Here is a 23804-nt window from a genome sequence, read left to right on the forward strand (position 1 = left end):
CCCACGTTCCATGATCGAATTGGAATTTGTTGAGGGATGAAGGCCGCAGAACCAGAAGAAAAACCCTTGAAGAACAGGAGAGAACTAACAAACAACTCTACTCACATACGACACCGAGCTCGGCGGGACTTGAATCTGGTCGCATTGATGAGAAGCGAGCGCTCTCACCGCTACGCCACCCGGGCTTCCTATATTTCTATATCATTGTGCCTTCTAATGCACAACCATTAAACATAGAAATGGTACTCTAGGGAATGAAACTTGATCTGGAATGAGAGAATATTACATTTAAATGTGACAATTACTACCATGCAAAATAACGAGGTTTTTACTTTTTTTTTCAAGTTTTTTTACGATATTAATTTGGCAGCTAAACTTTATTAAATTCCTGATTTGCTTTTAGTGAACGGTGGCTTCAGCAACTGGAGTCGTTGGAGTAGATGTTCTAGGTCATGTGGACGTGGAAGTTCCTCAAGGGTTCGTGCTTGCAACAACCCTATTCCACGATTTGGTGGTGCTCCGTGTAGAGGAGCAACAAGACAATTCAAAACCTGCAATGAGCAATGTTGTCCAGGTTCGTTCACCTCTTCGACATGATGTATTCTTGTAATTGCTGATACGACTGCCATGTTAAATAATGGGATGCCGAGGGGTCAAACGCGTAGATAATTTATAAAGCATAGAGTACCAGAGCTACGTTTTCAAATAATTAAAGCCTTGAGTGGTGTTTCGCATACTGTTCAACCTACCAGCAAATTCAATTGCTTTTTAGATATGCTTCTCATTGAAAACACCCTGACAGCTGCACAGTCTATAAATTTTCGTTGCAATGGATGCTCTCTCTTCATCCCATAATTCCTTAATTAAAACAATAGGATTTAAGATGGCCGCCGTATCAGTATCATTTGAATAGTCAGGTTTATCGGCAATTGTTATTGTCACTCATTTACATTTCCATTGATCATCAAAGTTGGCCAAACTAATCCAGACGGCAATTACGTCAGTAGTATTCTCTTAGTTCTTGTGTCACCACATGAAACATTAACTACTTTGAAAAATGATAAAACTAACAGGGATGTTTCTGAATATTGTAGTTAATGGAATGTGGGGAAGCTGGGGTTCATGGTCCTCCTGTAGTATCTCGTGTAGAGAAAGTGCTTTCTCCTATGGTATCAGAGTACGAAGAAGGTTGTGTAACAACCCTGCACCTTCTTGCAACGGAAGGTTCTGCTTCGGTGGCTCAGCTGCGGCAAGACAAGTTGTGAGGTGTTTTCCAAACTCACCGTGTTTTGGTAAGAGAGCAAACAATAAATGGATAGATGACTAGAAGGATACATGATACATGGAACGACGAAGGCTATTTTGATGAACATAGACGAATCGTTGGTTGGTTGGATGAACAGACGAAATAGATTTCTAGCATAATAGTTGAATTGATTGCTGGGTGGATGGAAAGATAGAAGGAAAAGAGAATCGATAGATGAATGGGTTGACGGACGGATGGCTATAGGGAACCAAGGGATGAGAATGGAGAAAGAGAGGAAGGAAGGAAAGAGACACGAAAATCTTCGAAATACGAAAATCTTCGAAATATTTTTAAACGATAAATTGATCTTTTTTTTTTTTTTTTTTTTTGATTTTTTTTTGATAAAGATCAATTTAAAAGTTTCTAAAACAGCTTAGATATGTGTTCCAGCTATAATCACTTTCTTATTTCGAGGAACAAACAAATTATAAGTGTATCAACAGAAACCTTTTTTTAAATTTAGGATCAGAAAGTGAACCTGCAACGCGCCCACCAAATCAATACGGAGTCGAAAGCCAGTCTGTGACTAAGCCACCAAATCAATACGGAGTCGAAAGCCAGTCTGTGACTAAGCCAGCAAATCAATACGGTGGAGAGAGTCAGCCTGCAACACAAGCACCTCCTTCCTACGGTGGAGAGAGTCAGCCAGCAACTCAAGCCCCACATCCTTACGGAGGAGAGAGTCAGCCAGCAACTCAAGCCCCACATCCTTACGGGGGGGAGAGCCAACCAGCAGCTCAAGGACCACATCCATATGGAGGAGAGAGTCAACCTGCAACTCAAGCACCACATCCATACGGCAGCAACCCCTATTGATCAGCTTAGAATGAAAGTCTAGAGGACTAAAATAGAAATAATTAAGGTAACCTGATCCTCATCAGCATTTTCATAACTTCAGTTATATTCGTGTTAATAGGGGCAACAAATCCTTTGGATATTGCTCTTATTATAATTCTAATGCATTCGTTGAAAAGTAGCATTCGTCTTTGAAATGCTTCAATGTTTCAGGAGAAGGTGCCTCTTATAGAAGCTTTGCACCATCACGTGTTGGAAGCCATGGCAAGAGGCAGAAACAATGAAATTTTAGTCTACTTTTGTTTACATGAGAAAGAATTCAGTTTTCTAGGGAGATCTATTGTTGTGCCACTTGTCATGGCTGCCATCATGTGATGGTGCAAGGCTTTTATTACTTTACCTATAGATACCCTCCTGCTCTTATCTCTTATCTTAAGCTGCACAAACCGGCGCAAAAAATTAATTTTACTTCAAATTTACTCCCTAATAAAACCCATAAAGACTAAAATAAATTGCCATGTAATATTCTCTAATATTCTATGATTATTGATATTAATTTTTTCTTCTTCTATGTTTCAGACACCTTAAGTACTTTTTTGCGATTAAACTGCTCAGTTCAACTACCAACTGCACACATTAATGGATAACTAAGTTAAACTAAATCAACTAAAAAAAAGTCGACATTCTATTTGTGAAAAAAGACATTTAAATTGTGAAACAATAAATAGATATTCCCTGCATTTGTGACTGTCGTTTTTATTAATCCTTTAACACATGATCACTCCTCACGCTCAGATCGAAGGCGCACAAGGCCGACACATTATTTGCACAACCAGTTATTGTTCTGCGCTTCCACTTTATCCATTTCCATCTCTTACTCCTCATTTCATAGCTGATGGGCTCAATCTCCTCTATTTTGTCACTTTTTGAATTGTCTTTTTTTACCAGCTGATCTTAGTATTCTTCTCAGACATTGGTATTGGAAGCTGTCTAGCTTCTTTTAGTCAATCTTTGTAATCTTCCATGGTTCGCAGCGATATAAAGTCAACTCTCGTTACGGCGGAAATTCTCGGGGCCATCACTTGGTGTAAGTAATAAGGAGTGTCCGCAATAGCGAGGGTTAATTACCGTCACTTCTTTGTAAGCATTTTTCGCCGGGGATTTTGCTCTTGTCCACAGTAGTGAGTTGTTTGTAATGTCGGGGTATCCGCAAGGCGAGAGTTGACTGTGACACCGAGGGCAGGTCTAATGTCTAGTGTCTTGAACAGTCGCTTCTTAGTTCTTCAACTTATTCCTTTTGTTGCCCATACACTCAATAGCCTCTGGAACGCCTCTGGAATCTTAGCTTTAGAGTAGTACCTGTTGTGGTACCTGTATGATGATGTTAATGATGACGGTCAATTGATATTGGTTGTGTAATGACAATGATACACGATGATGGTGGTGATGGTGAAGTTGGAGATGATGATGACGACCACATCATATGGTTATGTCGATAACAGTGATGAACGATGACAGTAATAATGATTATGGAAATGATGATAATGATGTTGTTGGTGGTGGTGGTGGTTCTGATGGTGATGACGATAATGGTGATGATGATGATGGTGGTGACGGTGATGATGGTAGTGGTTCTGACGGTGGTAATGATGGTGGGACGATGATGATGGTGATGATGATGATGTTGGTGGTAATGATGATGTTGATGATGATGATGATGATGACAATGATGATGATTATGGTGATGATGATGATGTTGGTGGTGGTGGTGGTGGTAGTGGTTCTGACGGTGGTAATGAGGGTGGGACGATGATGATGGTGATGATGATGATGTTGGTGGTAATGATGATGGTGATGATGATGATGGTGTTGGTGGTGATGGTGATGGTGGTTCTGATGGTAGTAATGATATGATAAGGATGATAACTGTTCGCATGTGATGGTTATGGTGATATCAAAAATGTATGATGATGGTGATGATGATGTTGGTGGTGGTGGTAGTGGCTTTGGGAAAGGGGACGATGGTATAGATATAAACATTACATGACTTCAAAGATAAGTAGGTCTCCATATCGAATCAAAGCAATGTCATTTAATAAAAGGTACTAATTAAGACGGATAAAAAAGGTATAAAATGCTTAAATGTCCTTCATTTTTGACTTGTATGTTCTTAGCATCCTGCAAACCATCAAAACCCAAAATACGTCGGCTAAAGGCGTAATACCTAAAATAATGTCTGAAACAAAAATTATACTTAATTGAATAGATAATTCTAATGTCATAAGCAGGGGATAAAGTATTTATAAGAAAAATATTCTTGAATTTTTAGAATGGGAGTCGGGTGACTAGGAAATTTTGCAACACAGTTTTTCTGTTTTTCTGTTTTTCCCATTTTTCCTGTTAAAATTGGGCGCTACTGGCTTTCCTTTTAGCAACGACAGAAGCATATTTTATATTCTAACAATAAAAAAAGACCCAACAGATTTAGCTTTGCAAACATGTTTCGAACTCAGCATAATTTTATGCTTTCATCAGTGCAAGAAAGCGGGAGAAAAATATCAAAATTATTATTTAACCTTTATTCCAATTTGAAGATTCCATACCATTCACTTTATTCCCTAAATTTATTCGTCAAGTTTTCCAATTTTTACTAACATTTTTCTTCGAAGGAGGTCGTTACTATCCATTTGGAGATATTTATTGCAGCACACCTACCGCGACAACCATCGTCTTGCTAATGATCTATTATGTAAGTAATTTGTATAACTTAGCAACTAATGGAAGCATTGCGATTTAAAAAAATTGGCATCAGTTTTTCGTTGTCAATCCTCTAGATTGAGTCATCATATTGTCGAAGTAATAACTACTATAGTATATATATATATCCGCATACTACTTTCACAATGTGATGACGAAATTTATCGTCAATAAAAGGACAGACACATAAAAACTGATGTCTAATAGTTTTTTTACATTAACAAAAACGATAAAAACTTCTCATTTTTAGTTATCAAAACAACCAACGGAAAGAACGTGCGCTCGTTTACCTCAGCTATATCTGTCAGTGCTGTTATTGATGATAGAAATAACCAATCAGCGCGCGAGAAATTTGTAAGTTATTGTAAAATGATGGTTTCATAGTTATTTTATTCTTGGTTCTTGTGCTACCTTGAGCACGTGTTGTGGGACGTGTTCATTTTTTTATTAAACATAAATTAAATTGCCTGTTCAATCTGAAAGGCCTTAAAATAAATTCCAAAATCATTCTATAAATATTTTTTCAAATAATTAATTATACAAGGAAGGTGTATATTGGCTACACTCGTTAAAGATGAATGATTTTTTTGTTTGTTTTTTTTTTGTTTTTGTTTTTGTTTTTGTTTTTTTTTTTTTTGTAGCACCTTCATCTCCCAGGGACTCCCCTTCAACCCACACAGCTTTGGCTATACATTTAACGAATAAGACAGCTTTTTCCGTGCTGCGTTCAATACTAAAGCACGCAGGAAGTGACGTAAGCACGAAAGAAGTGTAAGGAGAAGCACGAGCCTTACACGAGTGCTGCACACGCAATTTTAAGTGCTTACGGCGCTTTTTAAGCACGGAAACACGGAAAAGTTTTATTCTTTTTATTATATAAATTACATATATTTATTTCGGTATTAAAATTTATTCAAGCGAAAAAAAAAAAAAAAAAAAAAAAAAAAAAAAAAAAAAAAAAGAAATAAATGATGTTTACTGTAAAACTAGGCTATTTAGGTTCTTAAACAAGTTCTTATATTCTTAAGAAAAAAGCGACTCGTTTTTGCGAGGCGTGCTCTATTATTTACATAAATTATGTATAAAAAGCTTCACTAACTGACTGCAATCTAAGCAAATACATGCAAACACTATATGCACTTTAAAGTTACAATGTATGTAATTTACAGCTTAATTTACAGTGTAAAATCTTTGTGTAGCTTATTTTCTTTGATTCATAATTTTTTAAGATTTGAATCAATTTGATAAATTAAGAACCTGCGTTGAATTTTTACCCCAAAATAGGTTCTCATGTAAAAGGGGTTAAAAAGTAAACCTTAACCTATGAGGTTTAGTCAAAATATAGGCACTTATACGCCTGGTTTTTACTGTACTGTTAAACATGCTAAAGTGTATTTCACGCATTTATGAAAACCACTCTAATTGTGAGATAGGCTCTTGCTTTACTGGACAGTTCACTAACCAGCCAATCTTTACTTGACTTTATACCCTTTCGATTAGAGTGCACGTGCAGCTGAGCCTATGAATTTTTTGCACTTTCCACTTGCTCCTAGACTATTAAAAGTAACGTGTTTTGATTTTTTTTAAAGCTATGTAACTAGGTTGAATTATTTCAGGGTGCGGATTTCTAAGGCATTTTAGAGATTCCTAGACTCATTTTTTATGCTTGACAACTTGCATCCATTAAAAAACCTTCAACCGGCCAACTAGTACCGGGGACTGACATGTTTGAGAAGTTTTGTCTTCAATTGCAAGCAAATATATTGACATTCTTGAATGAGCTATACTTTCGTTATGTTGAGTTATCTAAGTTGAGATGGTACTTGAAGGGAATTTATATTATGAATTTCTCTTTGGAGTTGCTTAGTTTGTAGGTTTGATGCAAGAAAAGGAAAACTCCTTACTTCAATATGATCCTCAATTATCTGAAACGCATATAACCTTAGATTGGACTAACAGAAAAAGAAAGAAAGAAAGAAAGAAAGAAAGAAAGAAAGAAAGAAAGAAAGAAAGAAAGAAAGAAAAAAAGAAAGAAGAAAAAAGAAGAAGAAGAAGACGAAAGAAGCAAATAAGCAAAAAAGAACAGAAGAAATCACAAAGAATACCGCACACGCACAAACGATCTCCTCCCTACTCCGCCTCCTCACCCCCCCCCTCCCTCCCTCCCTCCCCTCCTCCCTCCTACCTCCCCCCTCCCTCCACTCCCTCACTCCCCCCTCCCTCCCTCCCTCCTCCCCCCCCCTCCTCCCCCTCCCTCCCTCCCCCCTCCCCCATCCCTCCGCTCCCTCCCTCCCTCCTCTCTTCCGTCGCTTCCTTACCTTCTGCCCATGACTGCAGTCCTTCCTTCCAGTCCTACTTCCAAGAAAAAGAAAGAAAGAGTCCACATTTCTGTGGTAAAAAAATATAGGGAGCTAGTAAGTTGAAAGTCCTTCAAGTCGTTTCATGGTAGAAAATTTTAAAGTTATTGTTGAGACTCCAGCATGAAAAACCTATTTCAGAGTGTAGTGGTCAATTAACGTGTCTGAGTGCATTGCTGTCTTGGGAAGAAGCGATTCCTTTATGTTTAATAAACTTAACTATTGTTCAAAGTGATTGTTGACTAGAAGAATAATTAACCTATAGTCGGAACGATTACCTCGTTATTAGCCAGACAAAAACTCAGCTCCTATTAACAGTGGCACGAAATAAATGACATTAAAAATGAAATCACATATTATATTTTTATTACTTTGCTTTAAGAAAGTTTGAATTAAAAAATTAATTGTAATTTTGACTCCATGGTGGACAGAAAACCTAACAGGTTTTTTAACTCAACAGATAAGGATAACAATAGATCAGATTGGAATGTAGAAATTGATTTTTTTTTTTTTTTTTTTTTTTGCAGGGAGGATAACTGGAAAACCCAGAGAAAAACCCTTAAAGCACAGGAGAGAAGCGACAAGCAACTCTAGACACATACGACGAGTCCACGAATCAAACCAGGGTCGCCTCGGTGTGCTCTCAATGCTACGTATCCTGCTGTGCTTCCCAAAATGCATCGGACAGGAAGCTCTCGACTATAGAAAGCTCTAAAGCAAGCAAACGGCAGAGGAAATGGCAATAAAACCTGTAGAAGAAAACCTTGAACTTGGGTTTCCAAGGTCGATTAGAAATCATGCGAACAAGATTTCGTGATGTAAGCCAAGTTTCGAGATCGATATTTGACCCACACATTGCTTACTTCTCAAGAACTTTGATTTTGTCGTAAATCTTTGTAATTAAAGGTGCTCAACACCGCGATTGATCTAAACTACCATGGAAACCATCTCAATAACTCTTCTGGAGAAATAAATCTCATCTCCTTTCAACTGGAAAAAAGAACTGCATAATCTATCTTGCTAACTAAAGCTTCAGTTGACAGGCCAAAATGTCCATATTTTAAAGATTTTAAAGTCAAAGACAACTTCTATTTATTTTATTTTGAAATAAAGAAGTTTTCTTCTTTATTTGACGGACGTTTTTCTTATATTTTAATCCTCTTTTGAGACTTTATCAATAAATATTAGTGCGCTTATTTGGTCAAAAATATAGCATTTTAATTTTGTGGAGAGAGAAATAAAAGCTGGAGGAAATTTTCGAAACGCATGCTGCAAACATTTGCGGAGAGCAGCCCTCTTTACCTTTGGCGTAACATTTTCCCATTTCAGACAACATCATTCTCTTGAGAATGAGATTCTTTCCTTAAGTTGTATCCATGAAATGATACTCTAGGGAATGACACGTGGTCTGGAATTGGGAAAAAATTACGCCCAAGGTAAAGAGGTATATTATTTTCGATTTCGTGTTAAGTCGCATGGATGCAAAGACTGCCGCCCAATACGCCACCCATATTTCCCACGATATACGTTGTATGAGTTAGAAAAGCAATATAATAGATGGATGACGATTAAGAGCGCACGTTCAGCCAGGTTGAGGGGATAATCATGAAATGTAAAAAAAAGAAAGAAAAAGAAAAAAAAAAGAAGAAGAAGAAGAAGAAGAAGAAAAGAAAAGAAAAAGAAAAAAAAGAGCATTTTGTCGAAATTTTGTTTGTACAAAATTAGTATGAAAGAAATAAAAGCTATAGTATATAAAGAGATATGTATATTTTCCTTTCTACTATGATTTTATCTCCCCCATACGAATAAGCGAATATGTTCAGCCGGCAATATTGGTGACGCGTTTATAAATATTGGTTTTTGTTCATTTGAAGTTTGCTTTCGTGAGCTTTGATTTCCCCCCACTTGCTACTTATATATTTTAGAAGGAGGTTTTTGCGTTTAAATGCTCAGAAACATTTAGGGTTTTCTTGTTTGCTTGTTTGCTCCCTCCCTCCCACTGACTGATTTCTTGATTCGGTTTTTTTTTTCTGTCTATCCTTCCATCCATTCTTTGTTTTTAGCTCGTCACTCTTTCCATCCTAAGTAGCCCGATCGACACATGGTAACGACACTTATTTTAAACTTTTATCTCATAGCCCTAAGTATTTCAAAACACAAGCTTCGGTAATCTGTAAGCATTAGTGTAGGTGGTGCAAGCGACGTAATTACGACATAAATCAGCTACCGTAAATAGTTAATTTGTAGATTGTTTTTACTTATACCAAAACAATCATCAGAACTCACAAAATTAATGATGCAAACAGGTGACTCAATTGCAAAAGAATGAATCATGAGATCATCTGCAAAATCATGTTGTAAATACATTTTTTATATTAAATAAATAATGAGAAAATACAGGAAAGGTTAAAAAATGAAGAAGTGAATCTGTGCCCTATGCAGTTCGCGACGGCTATACTTATTACACATACAAATTAAGTTATTGGTAATGATAATAATAATAATAATAATAATAATAATAATCATAATAATAATAATGGAAACTTTATTCTTTTCTTGAATACAGTTGTAAATCTCTCTATAATAATAATAATAATAATAATAATAATAATAATAATAATATATCAAGTTGTTGGTAGCTGTTGGTTCGCAATTCTATCCTATAGTAATGCTCGTGCAATCACTTTACCCATGAAAGAAGCTAAGATTTTAGTTTTTTATAAATATATATTTATTGAGGATTTCATGTACATTTTTGTCCAAAAATGAACTATGCAGTTGGTATCACTTGAAATCGTTGAAAAATTACTAATATTACTACAAAACAATATATGCTTTTGCTTTTTATTATGAAATCATTAATGACAGAAAGTGTTGCTAAGCTTGGATTTCCACGGTTTCCAAATCGCATTTTTTACTGATTAAGTCAAAAATAATATTGATGAAACCAAGAAAAAAATAGTTGTTTTATTCTATAATGTTTCTCAATATTTTGCATCTTTTGATATCATGACAAATTAAGAAAAAAAACCTTACCTTTTTTAATCTTATTTTTAGCATGAAAATAATGAATGTCGTTGGTACAGCACCTTGACTACCGCTAATGATCGAAGCAATATCCTTTTTTTTTTTCAGTTTGTCTTGTTTGATTAACAGTGATTGCTCCTATAAAAGAGGAGAGTTTGTGAACTTCTCATTACACAACACACCCTTTGACTGAAGTCACTTCAAATACAGTCATGGTTTGCAAGCTCGGGTTTGTCTTCGTCGTTCTGATTTCCGTTGGCTCTACGTTGGGTTGGCCTTGGAGAAGCGGTAAGCTAAAATAGTAGAACAAACTACTTTGCAATGCTGTCTGATTAATTTAGAGTAGATTCAGGGTCTTATCATTATTAGTTTTAGACCCTCTCGTTTAAGTATAAGATAGATTTCTGTTAACTTCTTTTTTAGTTTTTTTTTTTTTTTTACTTTTTTTTCAAACAGAATTTTACAAACTTGGAATATTTTTATACTTCTTTTCCTCTTTCTTTCGTTCTTTTCCTTTATTATTATTATTTTTTAGCTTGTTTTCCTTTATCTTTTTAGCTTGTTTTACTGCTTTTTTTTGTAATATGACCTGCTCGTTCTAGACCTTTTGGAAACTATATGTTTGCTTTCTTCCAAATATCATTTTACAATTTTTTTCTTTCTTTTCTTTTCTTCCTTTTTTGGTTTGTTTATTTCGGTTTTTTTGTACTAGATATTTGCGTTCCTCCTAATACTTTTACGATTTCTCTAATAATATGTTGTTGTTGTTGTTGTTGTTGTTTTTTTGTACGAAAGTATCTTTATTTATTTATTTAAAGAAGGTTGTACTTTCTTTCTTTTGTTCTTTAAGTTCTTTTGGTTCTTCGTACTGTATCACTGGATATTCACTTCTCTCGATTTCTTAAAGATTCATTTTATGCTTTCCGATTGCTTTCTTTTTGTACGATTGTACCCTATATTAGTTACTCAGTTTTCACTATATTTTTTCTTCTTCTTTTTAAGTATTTTTTTACTGTATTTTCAATATATTTCTACTTTGGGTAGCGCATGCACGCGCGTACTTGGTTCGTAATTGATAGAAGCTCTTATTCTTCGTTTTCTTCATTAAAGTTTGATAGAAGGTAATACTTTTTTACTTTTTTCTTTCTCTACAGATCCTGCTCAGCAAGAGCATCTAACCAGGCAAAAGCGAAGTAAGTAACGAATAAAATAATTTCCCGACAACTTTACTATCATACTATTCTTAATAAAATCCCAATAGTTGAACCCTAAACAACATGTATTCTTTTGTTTTAAGAATCATACAAGTGAGGCTAACGGGTCGATACAATGCATTTTGTCTCATTTTCATATCATTTGCATGCATCCAAAGTATCTGATGTTGCGTGGATTTTTTGCGTTTAATGTTTGGCAAGAGCTCCTACCCAGTTCCTAATATTGCCTAGATACCAGCCTGAGATGCGTAGTCACTTTTGAGCCATATGGACCACTTTTTCGTTGCTACGCGCCGATCGAGAGAGAAGCCACCTCACGCTCAATACGACAAAGATAATTCGCGCCAAACGAATAAGTTACGTTTTAAGATGCAATAGGACTGTGCTCTACTGTCAAACGACTCGCCCTTTGCTTAGTCCTTGTAAAGAACGTCGGCCTAAATACTTACATATCATAGTTTAATCCAATGTTATCAATGCCAGATTTATGGTGCATATGTTATTCTTATCTTATATTCTTTTTATAGGCGTGGAGTGCAAAAATCACTTAGACTGTTTCCAATGTGATCAAAAGAAGAGGCAAGGCCAGTGTGCCGCATACTTGTCAGTGTGTCAGCACACCTGTAATCCCGATTGCGGTAAGTAAAGACAAGCTACAGCAAACTGTACAAGCATCAAGTCCTTTATATCACAAGAAATGAAAACACTGGAAGTAGTAGTTTTGAAGAATGAAAAAATTTTGAAATTTCTCATTGACCTGCCTAATACACGAACATCGGCCCTGTTAATTCAGTTTGTTTTTCAAGCACCTTCGGAGTCCGCATTTACGTTTTCATGTCTTTGCCTTCAACATTCGTAACTAATATAGTGTGTTTTTTATTAGCGTCGACGCCCTTCGCTGACGAGCCTTACAAGCCATGCGCAGATATCAAGGCCCAAGGCGACTGTTTGAAAGCAATGCCATATTCATCTTCTTTATGGTTGTCTGTCTGCGAAAAGTCTTGCTGTGTTCGTAAGTATTTGTTCTCCTTAACAATATTCACAATAGAGTGAAGACTGAATGTGCTAAATTAAGCATTAATAACTTGTAAATGTATTAGAGGAGTTTCTTTCTAGAAAGGTCCTATAACTGATCCTTGAGGAACTTCTTTAATTTGTTCTCTCTAGCGATACTCAAAATAGAGCGAAGTCGAGTCTGCATGTTAGACTATGGAAGTAAATGTGTTACGTTGGTTATGAATATCTTGTAAATTTATTAGAGGGTTAGCTTTCTAGAAAGGACCCACAACTGATCACTGAGGAACTCAATGGTACTGTCTGACAATTTTCACAATAGAGCGAAGATTAGTATGTTAGACTATGGAAGTAAATGTACTAAATTAGTCATAAATATCTCGTAAAATTATCAGAGAATTTTTTTCTAGAAAGGACCCATAACTGATCCAAAGGAACTCATTTTAAAATTCGCTATCAAGAAAGGAATTACGACTAATAATTCTTGTGGAATTCCCCTTTACATTAGATTATTATGAATACCCTTCTAGTTTACTTGATGGATTCGCTTTTTACAAAAAAAGCCAACTGAATAGCCGATCTGTGAGAAACTTTTGGTTGCTATAGCTATAGAATACAAGAAGTTTGCATCGAAACTTTAAATTAAATTCATCGAGGTCCATGGTTTTACCCCAAGTCCTGTCATTATGGAAAGGACCAATAACTGATCCATGAGGAACCCCTTACGTTTTAAGAAAAAAATAATAGATTGGCATCAAATATTTGATAGTTTTTAATGGCGTCCATGCTCTGACTTGGGACTCGGGCTAAAACTGTCACTATGTAAGGGACCAGTCATTATTTAAGTCGGGGTGGGGGTGGGGATTGAAGAAAAAAATTTTTTCGATGCAAAAAATTTTCTAGACCCCAACCCCCAACCTAATAGCATAGTTTTTCGGGTACCGCCTACAATCGTTTATGAAATCCTTCCAATTTCCTCCTTTTGACCTTTACGCCTTATGTTCTAATAGATGAAATAACATTAGTTTATTAACACCAAATATTTAATATTTTTGCATATATACAGTGGAAAATCCGCCTAAATGGAGTGAATGGTCTGATTGGGGATCCTGCTCCAAGTCCTGTGATCATGGATTCAAAACAAGGACTCGCGTATGTCAAGGCGAAGGATTTGGTCAAACATGTGAGGGGTCTCCCTTTGAATCAGCCAAGTGTAATGTTGGTGTTCCTTGTAAAGGTATTTATCATGGTATTTATCATAGAAATTATCGTCAAAGGCGTTCCAAAATGCATGAAAGACAGAGAGGGAGAGGGACAAAGAGAGAGACAAAAAGAAAGAGACAGACAGACAGACAGACAGACAGACAGACAGAGAGGGGGGAAGGGGGTTGAGAGAGAAAGAGGTAACAAGAGAAAACTACACGACAGACAAAATTGTTAAAAAGTGAAGAAAATTGTAAAAAAATGTTTGTACTTTTTTACAGGAACTGTTGGCTGGAAAGATATTACTACAACTGTAGAAGAAACTGTTGGAAAGGTTACTCTTACCATCGTAAGGACAGTGAAGACAGACTGCGATGCGTCCATCAAGTAAGGACTGTCTCAGATAAAGATTGATTAGCTTGGACTGCGAATTATGTATGCTAATTCATGATACCTTCTTCAGAGTAAATACCAAAGATGGCACTGCAGTGCAGCCAGATGACTATGTCAAGATAGAAGACCTTGTTATCGACTTTGCAACGGACGAAACCGAAAAGACTGTCACGTTTACCATCAACAAGGACAAACTTATCGAACCTCTGGAGTCTTTCACTGCTGTCATCACAGCTGACCCTAACAAACTCAACGTCGATCCGGCAGTAACAACTATCAACATCAAGGACTGTACTGGTGAGTATTGATAATGATATTTGTATTGAACAAACATACGGTTGCTGTCATTCAGCACTGTTGAATTAGCAATATTTTGATCAAATTAAATGATTGTCAAAATCTTTTTTCTTCAGCTAAGATTGGTCTTCGTCCAGATAAATATGAAGTTCAGGAAAATTTGAAGATCGTCAAAGTAACGGTGTTTAGAGAAGGATGTCTTCGTGATACAAATAAAGTCTGGTAAGCCGCATTTGTAGCCTAAGACAAAATACGTTATATTTTTCTTAAAATCGCGCCACAAAATCGTATGACCTTAAGGCTTAATCTTTGTTACCTTTCAATTTTTTCCTAACTTGTTTTGATGCTTCTCTTTAATTTTCGCTCCGTTTTCATTTTATACATTCATTCCTCTCCTTCCTTTTCTCTTCTTAATTCCTTTTTGGATTTTTTCCTTTTCTCTTTGGTTTTTTTACTTTTTGTTTTGATTTGCTCTGTTTCTTGTTACTTTTAAGTGACATAAATTTATTTATTTATTTATTTTAAATACTCACTTATATATATCGAAGCGTTTGTAGAAAGATGGAGCAATCCGTTAAAGAAATTCTTTTTCAACGAGAAATGTTTGCTTTCAGTATTTCCACAGTCGATGGAACCGCCAAGGCTGTAAGTGACTACGTCGCCATTTCGAAACAGGAGGTATCCTTTGCACCAACTGAAACGTCCAAGGAAATTTCTATCACTATTGTAAATGATGGAGTAGAAGAACAAGACGAAGATTTCTCTGTTGAACTCGGCTGTGCAGATCCTGCTACTTTGATCGTTGCACCTGGTAAAGCCACTGTGGTGGTGAAAGATGACGATGGTAAGCTTGACTTCTTATTCTCTTTCATCGTCCTCATTCAAATTGTCCCCTTAATTCCTTCTCATTTACAGAAAGCACAAGGGGTCTTATTACCGTAACAAACATTTAAATTACAGTAATTACAGTAACATACGATTAAATTATTTTTCCAATGTTTCGCATAGTTGATGGCAATTGGTCTGACTGGGGTCCTTATGGAGACTGCAGCAAGACTTGTGGAAGTGGCGTACAAACACGATCAAGGACATGCACCAACCCTAAGCCACAAGGAGGTGGAAAAGACTGTGAAGGATTAGCAGTCAGTTCTCAGGCTTGCAACACTCATAAATGCCCAAGTAAATAAAAAATCATTTATTTACCGCGCAAGAAAGTCTTACCTAAATACAGACGTTCGTCTGATTTAAAAAAAAATTAAAATTTCGCAAAAATATAGCAAAAAACTAATACTGAGATAAAAAATATTGATTTTTAATTATTTTTAAATCAGGAGAAACGCCTTTGTCTACTGTAAACCAATAAGGCTGCCATGAACGCATGTTGGAGTCCAAAAAGATTTATTTCATATTCATTTTGGTTTTGTTTTCATTTCTGCTTAAGTTTTCCTTCTTTTTCTTCTTTTTCTTCTTTTTCTTCTTTTTCTTCTTTTTTTCTTTGCTTTACCTCGCCTTGCTTGTCTTGCCTTTTTTTATTCTTAACTCGTGTATTAAGGCTAACATAAAAATACAACAGGTATTATACTTTACTAAATAGGATTTGTGCCTTTGCTTTCGTATATTTCCTATTTTCCTATTAATCTTACTATGGATATGTCTACGTTACAGTCAATGGAAGCTGGAGTGAATGGGGTCCCTGGAGCGAAGGAACCAGAACATGTGGAGGAGCAACACGATACAGAACTCGAACATGTACAAATCCTCCCCCACAATATGGCGGTTTAGATTGTGAAGGACCAGAGAAAGAAACTCAAGGTTGCAATAACGAGCCATGCCCAGGTAAACACATGGCTACGTTGATGACTACTGCGATCATGATTTTGATAATGATAATGATTATTTTTTGATGATGATGATGATGATGACATTAATGATAATGATAATGATGATGATTTTGATGATAATTATAATGATGATGACGATGATGTTGATAATGATGATGGTAATGATCTAGAATATGATGCTGTACATTATCGTGTTGTTGATGATTATGTTGATGTTGACCATGATGATGATGATGACGAAATGATGATGAAGTGGTAATGATATTATGGTGATGATGATGATGAAGAAGATGACGATGATGGAGTGTTGATGTTCATTGATGCTGATAACCAAAATTGCTAATATTCTCATAGTTAATCTGGTACAATCTTTAACCAATATTTACCTAAACACTTTTTCTTCAGCTCAAGTTGGTCTTAAGCCTAAGGAAATATCCGTCCTTGAAAATGTCGGAAAAGTTGAAATCACCGTGTTCAGGGTTGGAAATTCCATTGGTTCAAACAAATGCAAGTAAGTGCAATGCAAGGGCAAATAAAAAAGCAGTGTTTTAGCATGTATGTTCCAGTGTCAAACAGTATTGGCATTTTTGTTTGAAGGTTCCATATGTGAGTTAGCCATTTCTTGGCTTAGATTAGCACAGAGGTTTTTTCGTGGTTCAATCTGTGAGTTAGCTGTGCCCGTACTTAGATCAGCCAAGAGGTTGCATCAGGGTTCTATCCGTGAGTTAGCCACTCATGACTTTGATGAGCCCATAGGTTGCTTCAACCGGGTCCTATCTGTGAGTTAGCCATGCCCTGACTTTGATGGGCCCAGAGGTTGCTTCAAGTAACTTATAAAAATTCGAAGGTAATGCCTCAAACGTCCATAACATTAACATTGGCAGTAATCAATATATATATATATATATATATTTTAGGCTAAACACAGTTGCTGGTTCCGCCGAAGCAGGCAAAGATTTCGATGCTATTGCAGATTTAGATGTTATCTTCGAGGTTGGAGAGGAAACGAAGACTGTATCAGTGAACATAATTGACGACAAAGAGCTCGAAGAAAGCGAGAACTTCCAAGTCAAACTGTCGTGTAGTGAGGACCCTAGTGTAACAGAAGTCAATCCAGACACAACTACCATAACAATTACCGACGACGATGGTAAGTAAAGAAAATGGTAAATAAAGGACTGTTAAGTGAAAACTGGGTAGTGAATAAATGGAAATTGATATATCATAACGACAACAAAGTTAAATGGAAAGGCAAATGAATGGATGGGAACGGTTCCCTTCACAGTTGCCTGCGCCACCTTGAAAGGTATCCATGTCAGTGCATCGAAGCAAAAACGGTTGTCACCTTGCAATGATAGAGACATGCGAATAATTGTCCAAGATGTTAGAAAAGGTCTCTATCATTGGAAGGTCGTTACCGAATTACCTTTCAAGATGGCGCAGACAACCCTGGAGGGGACTGTTGTTAGCATTTAGCGACAGCTATGGTAACTTGAAAAAAAGGAAATAAATAATAATTATTTTTCTATTTTCTTATCTTTTTTAATCCAGTTCAAATTGGATTCGATCCCACTTCTTATAGTGTTCGTGAGACTGATGGTCAAGTGACCTTGAAGGTGTTCAGAAAAGGTTACCTCAAAGAGCCTAATACTGCCATGTAAGTACCCCATGCTGGATCATGGATTAGCCAGACCATTCGAGTTAAACAAACAGTCTTAATCTACCCTTTGGACTTTAATGAAATAAGAATTTGTCTTTTCATACGATACTGTCAATACATGATCTTCTAGAGAATGACGACCCGTTTAAGAGAGGAAACACATTCAAAGTAAAAACATACGTAATTTTTTAAAACTCATCTAATCCTATACATTTTTTGTGCCTAATTCTAGTGTTAACACATGCGACCTAACAGCCAAGGCACCAGAAGATTTCACTGCACTAGCAGACTTTGAAGTGAGCTTTGCGGCAGGCGAGACTTCCAAGGATGTAGTCGTTAGCATCGTTGACGACAAAGTTCTTGAAGATGTTGAAACTTTCTGCGCCACTCTCAGTACAGAAGACCCCAAGGTGTCAAAGGTTGATCCTGCAAAGGCAGAAATTTCCATTGTTGATAACGACGGTAAGAAAATGTGCATGAGTCATGACTTATCTAAATCCCATTTAGAGACGTACTTTTCCTGTTGCGAAAGGCTTCGGTTAAAACCCCTACTCTTAGATCCAATAATTTTCAATTTAGTCACAACATAAGGAAAATAGCACATACAATGATTGATGAGGCCCAAGCAAGAGGCTTATGGGCATAGATGCACAACAAAAAAGTTACCACTGGGTTGTACACTAAGTTGATTATATTTTTCCTTTTTGTATTTCGAATTTTAGTTAAGGTCGGATTCCGTCCAGATGCTTATGAGATTGTGGAGAGCAAGCCATACGTCATTGTCAAAGTCTATAGGGTTGGAAACCTCAAAGGAGTTACTAAAGTCATGTAAGTTAAGAGGATGAACACCTTTAATTAATTAAAGAATTCCAAGCAACGAAGCAACCGACCGACCGACCGACCGACCAACCAACCAATCAACCAATCAACTAGCCAACCAATAAACTAATCAACAAACCTGCCATTAAACATCTCCCACAATCAAAACGAATCAATCAAAAACTAATCACCTTGCGATTTCTCAGCCGGACAACCAATTGGCAAACCGACCGACCAACAAACCAACCAACTCACCACCAAACCAAAAATAAACTGAAAACTCTATTACAGCCACTAAAATATATGAAATCAAAAAGACTTGTTTATAGGTTTGTTTCGTTGTCTGCAGCTTGAATACCATTCCAGACTCAGCTTCTGAAGGCAGTGACTTTACTCCTCTTGAAGACGTCGTTGTCACTTTCTTGGCTGGAGAGAGCATCCAATCCTTCAAGGTAAACATCGTTGACAATAACATTGTTGAAAGTCTGGAGAGCTTCACCGTGAAGATGACCACGAAAGACACTGATGTAACAAAGATTCTTCCAGATGTTGCTACCATTAAGATTATAGATGATGATGGTAAGATCATGTTTTGACGGTTTAGAAATTTACAGTGTGACTTTTGCTTTATCAATTGCGACTAATTCCGCCTTGTAAACTGGGGCTACGTTAAATGATGAAAACTAATTTCTTCGTACTCTGCAGAAATTATATATGCACAAAAAGGTAATTATGTGATACGCGTCTCACTGCAAAAACCTCGGGTGGGAGGGGGTGGGAAAGGCTATTTAGATGGGTCCTCGAGTGTCTGTAACCTCACCTGGGAAGGAAAAAGGAGCACGAGGGATAAGTCGTTCATGCTGCTAAAAAGTAAAAAATATTGCCCCGCCGTGCGCATGCTGTGTAATGCTCATGTAACAAGTGTGAACGTTTGTCATTTTCTTTCTTAGCCGTGTTCAGCATAGAACAGCCACAGTATTGCGTCTTAGAAACTGCTGGTTCATTGACAGTTAAAATTACCAGAAAAGGTGCAACAACCTTCGAACACAATGCTATGTAAGTACGCTGTAACCTTAGAACTCACAAACATTCGGTAGAATAAACACTGTAATACGGTAGCGCTCGTCACTCCATTTTTGCGGAAAATATTCATGTGTGTGCGGAATTCCAAAGAGTTTCTATCGCTACTACTTTTATCAGTGAAAATATTTACTCAGAACAAATTAGGCTGTAAACAACAAACCATGTGGTACATCTATTAAGTGAACAGCTATTGCCTGGTGTCTCCTTAATATGGAGTGTCCTCTGAATGAAAGTTTGTGTTACAGTACATATGGAATGAACATTTCCTAGCCTTCCAACTAGCTGCCATTTAGCGAATAGTGTCTCTTAATAAGAGGTCCACAACGAACCTCTTTTGGCCTTAACTTCGTTCGCTTCAAAAGTTTGTTTTACGGTAAATATGAGAAATATGAGAAGGAAATTGAGTGTCCTTAATAGGATGTCCGAAAAAAACAGAAGTTCCAGCGTAGTGATTTTAAGACTTTTTGTTTTTCTTCGCACAGTTTGAACACTCAAGATGTATCAGCCATTGCACCAGCTGATTACGAAAAGATCACAGACTTAGGTGTCAAGTTTGGTGCCAATGAACTGGAAAAAGAAGTGACCGTCAATATCGTTGATGATAATGCAGAAGAAGGCCCAGAAAAATTCAAACTTGTTCTTACAACATCAGATCCTAGAGCCACTGTTGAAAATGGCGTTGCTGTCATTAACATTGAAGATAACGATAGTAAGTTTTAAAATGTTTTTTTTTTCCAATTTGGAAATCAACAGTTGTGTAGCAATAGTGTACTCGCCTCTCGCTTTTGGGGACTCAGGTTTGATTCTTGAATTTCGCAAGCATCACATGCGACTAACTAACATGCGAAATTAACTTAAATTAAATTAAAGGGTAGGCAGTGATAGCCTGTGACTAACAAACCTGTGTCTCGTTCCATTATGAAATTAAGTGGAACTTAGACTGCAAATAAACCCTTCATATAATTGTCTTGAATAAGTGGCTAACACGGAAACACAAAAGAAATGCCTCGAATTCTATCGAGAAAAAGTGTGAAGTCTTTTGTATTTCCATGTTTGGTTGACGGAATCAAAAACTAATTTCCATCGTGCAGCGAGAACATTCCTATTCTTTATTTTTTTACTCTTCTTGGTTGTCTGTTTATTCTGTCGTAATATTTTAAGTATAAGATAATGACTCAATTGAATACTGATATGAATATCTTCATCGTCTCGTAGTTGATGGCAAATATTCCGAATGGTCAGCCTGGAGTGCATGTGGCAAGTCATGTGGACAGTCCTCACAAAGCAGAACAAGAGTCTGTGACCCAGCTCCACAGGGTGGCGGAGCTGCCTGTTCTGGACCGAACACAGAAACAAAATCTTGCTTCGTTTTAGAACACTGCCCAGGTTTGTAGATAGTGCTATTTTTAGTATTGCTTGATTAATAAAGAATTGTTACTGGAAGGAGAGAAGAAAGGAGGGAGGAAGAAGGGAAGGAGGGAAGAAAGTGAGATAGGAACGAATGAACCAAGAAGGCCGGAAGAAAGGAACGATCAATGAAGTAACGAAGCAAGGGACGAAGTGAATAATAAGGAAGGAGCGAAGACAAGTAACTTTGGAAATAAAAGAATATTGATGTAGGGAGGAAATGAAAATAGAAAAGTAAAAAAGGCAAGAGAAAAAGAGAGAAAAAACGTTGAAAAAAACGTTGTAATGAAGAGCAAAGTATGGGAAAAGGAAAGAGAAGGAAAAACAGGAGTAGGAATAAAGGAAGAAAATATATTTTATCTCATGTATAAATTCTTTGTTCTTTTGCAGTTGATGGTGGTTTTAGTGACTATGCAGCCTGGGGAGATTGCTCCAGATCCTGTGGTGGCGGATTCCAGCTGAAGTACCGTACCTGCACCAACCCAGCTCCTCAATATGGTGGCAAACCCTGCGTTGGAACTTTAGTAGAAGCCCAAGCTTGCAACGACAAATGTTGCCCAGGTTTGTGTAAAGATAAAAATTTGTGTAAAAGTAAAAATTTCTCCCGTTCTTTATTACGTAATAAATTTATTTGGAGGAGGGGGTGGAATTGGGTTGGGGAAAGAGAGTTGGAGGCAGTCGAGGGAGGGAATGCGAGGGATTCGAGGTGTGTGTGTCGGGGGAGGGGGGGAGGGAGGCAATGGAGTGGCGGTGGCGGTTTTCTTGAGGTTTTGACCTATTAATTCAATTTTCTATTAAATGGAATTCGGCGAAAACCCAGACAGCTAGAGGTTGTAGAACCATGAATCGATGAAGATAAGAACATCCAAAAGTTTTAACTAGAACTATTAAAAAATTCTATTCTATTTAAAAAAATATTTACAATTTTTAAATCTTTTTGTCACCCCTTTTCAAAACAATGTTCAAAATTATTATTATCCAAAATTATCCAAAATCCTATTATAATGTATTTTAAATTTGTTATAGTTGATGGACAATGGAGTTACTATGGCAGCTGGAGTGAATGCAAAGATGGAAAACAGTCCAGGACCCGCAAATGTAACAATCCAGCGCCATCTTGCGGAGGCAAGGATTGCGAAGGAGGTGCTGGTGCTGCAACTCAGACCAGGGACTGTCCACCACCTTCACCTTGTGTATATGGTAAGAAAACGAGTTGAGGAGCTCATTTAGGGCCTTTAATTTGTTAGAGAAGCAAAGATACGGGAAGAGGGAAGTGGAAGTGAGGTTGTGGAGTGGAAACCATAGTGCGCCGAACGCAAAGGGTCTCTTTTACTTTTGAGTACATTAACTTTCCCATTTCAAAGTTCTAGGCGATAAGTGCGTGCAATAAGTGTGACGCCATTTGTATTTTCCATTTTAGATTTCGTTCCCTTGACTAATTAAGCTTTTAAATTGTGACATATTTCCGGGCCCAATTGCTAACAGCAAACACTAAAACAAAGCAGAAAATGTTCTCAATGAATTAACTTCTACCTGAAATAATTAGAACTTTGGGCAACGACTAGATCTGGTCACAAAGGAAAAATAAGAAAAATCTTTATAAAACTCCTTTTCGTTTATAAAGTCGTTTTTCCATCAACGTCAACGTCACTCTTAAAAGCTCTATAATTTTTGTGACACCATATATTCATTCCCTATTACAGTCAAAGATTCTTCCCTTGAGTATTTTGTTTTTGCTTCCTACCCAACACGTTTTTTCTCTCTATAGCACCAACTCAACCTCCAGCGTATTAAACAAGCTGTTGAAGTCTACAGTGTTATAAAACAAGGTATATACAAAGATAGAGTGATAAAAACACATTGTTTTACTATCTGTCTGTCTGTCTGTCTGTTTCTTTGTCTTTTTTTCCCTTATTTATCCCTTATTTTATCAACAAGCATCAGAATTACAGAAACAGAGTATAGCAAACAATTTGTTGAAGGGGTATTCTATTATATTTTCAGGATCCAAGCGTACCTTTTACATGGGGAAAACACATCTAGTTGCTAATCGTTAATTTTTAGATTGTAAAACAAGATTCTCAGCTGATTTAGTTTGTCATTTATTAATACATAATGAAGTCTTTGGAAAAAAAACTAAGGAATAAAAGGTATTAAATCAATTCAGCAGTGCCGTGCGTCCTTTTGTATTTTATCTGTTTCTAAGTCTTTAACTTTGGCCACTATAAAGCATGAGCGTGACCGTGACCGTGATGTTTTCAAGAATTTTGATTGCTGATTTTTTCCCCTGCAATGTGATTATTGGTCTGGCAGTGCTAAAACCTTGTCATGACCGTGTCCGCTCTGTGTTGTTTATGCCTTGTTTCGAGCATTTGATTGGATGGGGAGGAAATTCTCGTGCAATGTGACTGGTCTTGCGTATGCCTTGTCGTGTCACGACCGTGTTCGTCCACTCCGTTAACTATGGTTCGTGGCGTGAGCTTTTCACAGTCATGCGAAAACTGCTCTAGAGCTGCCGCACTGTAACCGTACCTTGCCATAACCGTAACAACGCGTTGTAATTGGATGAATTACTAAAAATACGATATCGGAAGCCAATTCAAAGTTACGGCAAGTCGTATCGTATACTTA

At 36.9% G+C, this 23804-nt stretch overlaps 2 protein-coding genes across 3 annotated transcripts in view; both read left to right on the plus strand.

The window, feature by feature from the left end:
• LOC116303955 (SCO-spondin) overlaps positions 1-2841 on the plus strand; it is a 39533-nt gene extending 36692 nt beyond the window's left edge. For both annotated transcript variants that reach the window (XM_089030098.1, XM_089030099.1), the window contains 4 exons: positions 404-574; positions 1095-1292; positions 1770-2168; positions 2681-2841. In XM_089030098.1, the coding sequence (XP_088886224.1) occupies positions 404-574; positions 1095-1292; positions 1770-2122 (722 nt within the window). In that variant the 3' untranslated portion in view covers positions 2123-2168; positions 2681-2841. The remainder of the gene's footprint in view (positions 1-403; positions 575-1094; positions 1293-1769; positions 2169-2680) is intronic.
• Positions 2842-10386: 7545 nt separating this feature from the next.
• Positions 10387-23335, plus strand: LOC116303960 (uncharacterized). Its single transcript, XM_089030100.1, has 24 exons — positions 10387-10530; positions 11397-11435; positions 11984-12094; positions 12340-12468; positions 13537-13707; positions 13955-14060; positions 14137-14363; positions 14480-14585; positions 14978-15207; positions 15372-15542; positions 16029-16199; positions 16610-16715; positions 17122-17354; positions 17756-17861; positions 18097-18326; positions 18587-18692; positions 19033-19262; positions 19634-19739; positions 20249-20475; positions 20982-21152; positions 21564-21734; positions 22200-22373; positions 22942-23002; positions 23178-23335. The coding sequence occupies exons 1-23, from the start codon at positions 10455-10457 to the stop codon at positions 22965-22967; spliced, it is 3423 nt and encodes a 1140-aa protein (XP_088886226.1). The 5' UTR covers positions 10387-10454; the 3' UTR covers positions 22968-23002; positions 23178-23335.
• The last annotated feature ends 469 nt before the right edge of the window (positions 23336-23804 follow it).

This window comes from Actinia tenebrosa, unplaced genomic scaffold (assembly GCF_029948245.1).
Source record: "Actinia tenebrosa isolate PJP-AT-01 unplaced genomic scaffold, QUT_ActTen_1.0 PGA_scaffold14__42_contigs__length_11649687, whole genome shotgun sequence".
NCBI classification, from domain to species: Eukaryota; Metazoa; Cnidaria; class Anthozoa; order Actiniaria; family Actiniidae; genus Actinia; species Actinia tenebrosa.

Excerpts from the sequence above, each read along its gene's own strand:
- LOC116303960 (XM_089030100.1), top strand. The coding sequence starts at position 10,455 with ATGGTTTGCAAGCTCGGGTTTGTCTTCGTCGTTCTGATTTCCGTTGGC. Across the intron at positions 12,469-13,536 it reads CGAAAAGTCTTGCTGTGTTC|TGGAAAATCCGCCTAAATGG; the intron begins GTAAGTATTTGT and ends GCATATATACAG. Across the intron at positions 18,327-18,586 it reads TTCCATTGTTGATAACGACG|TTAAGGTCGGATTCCGTCCA; the intron begins GTAAGAAAATGT and ends TTCGAATTTTAG.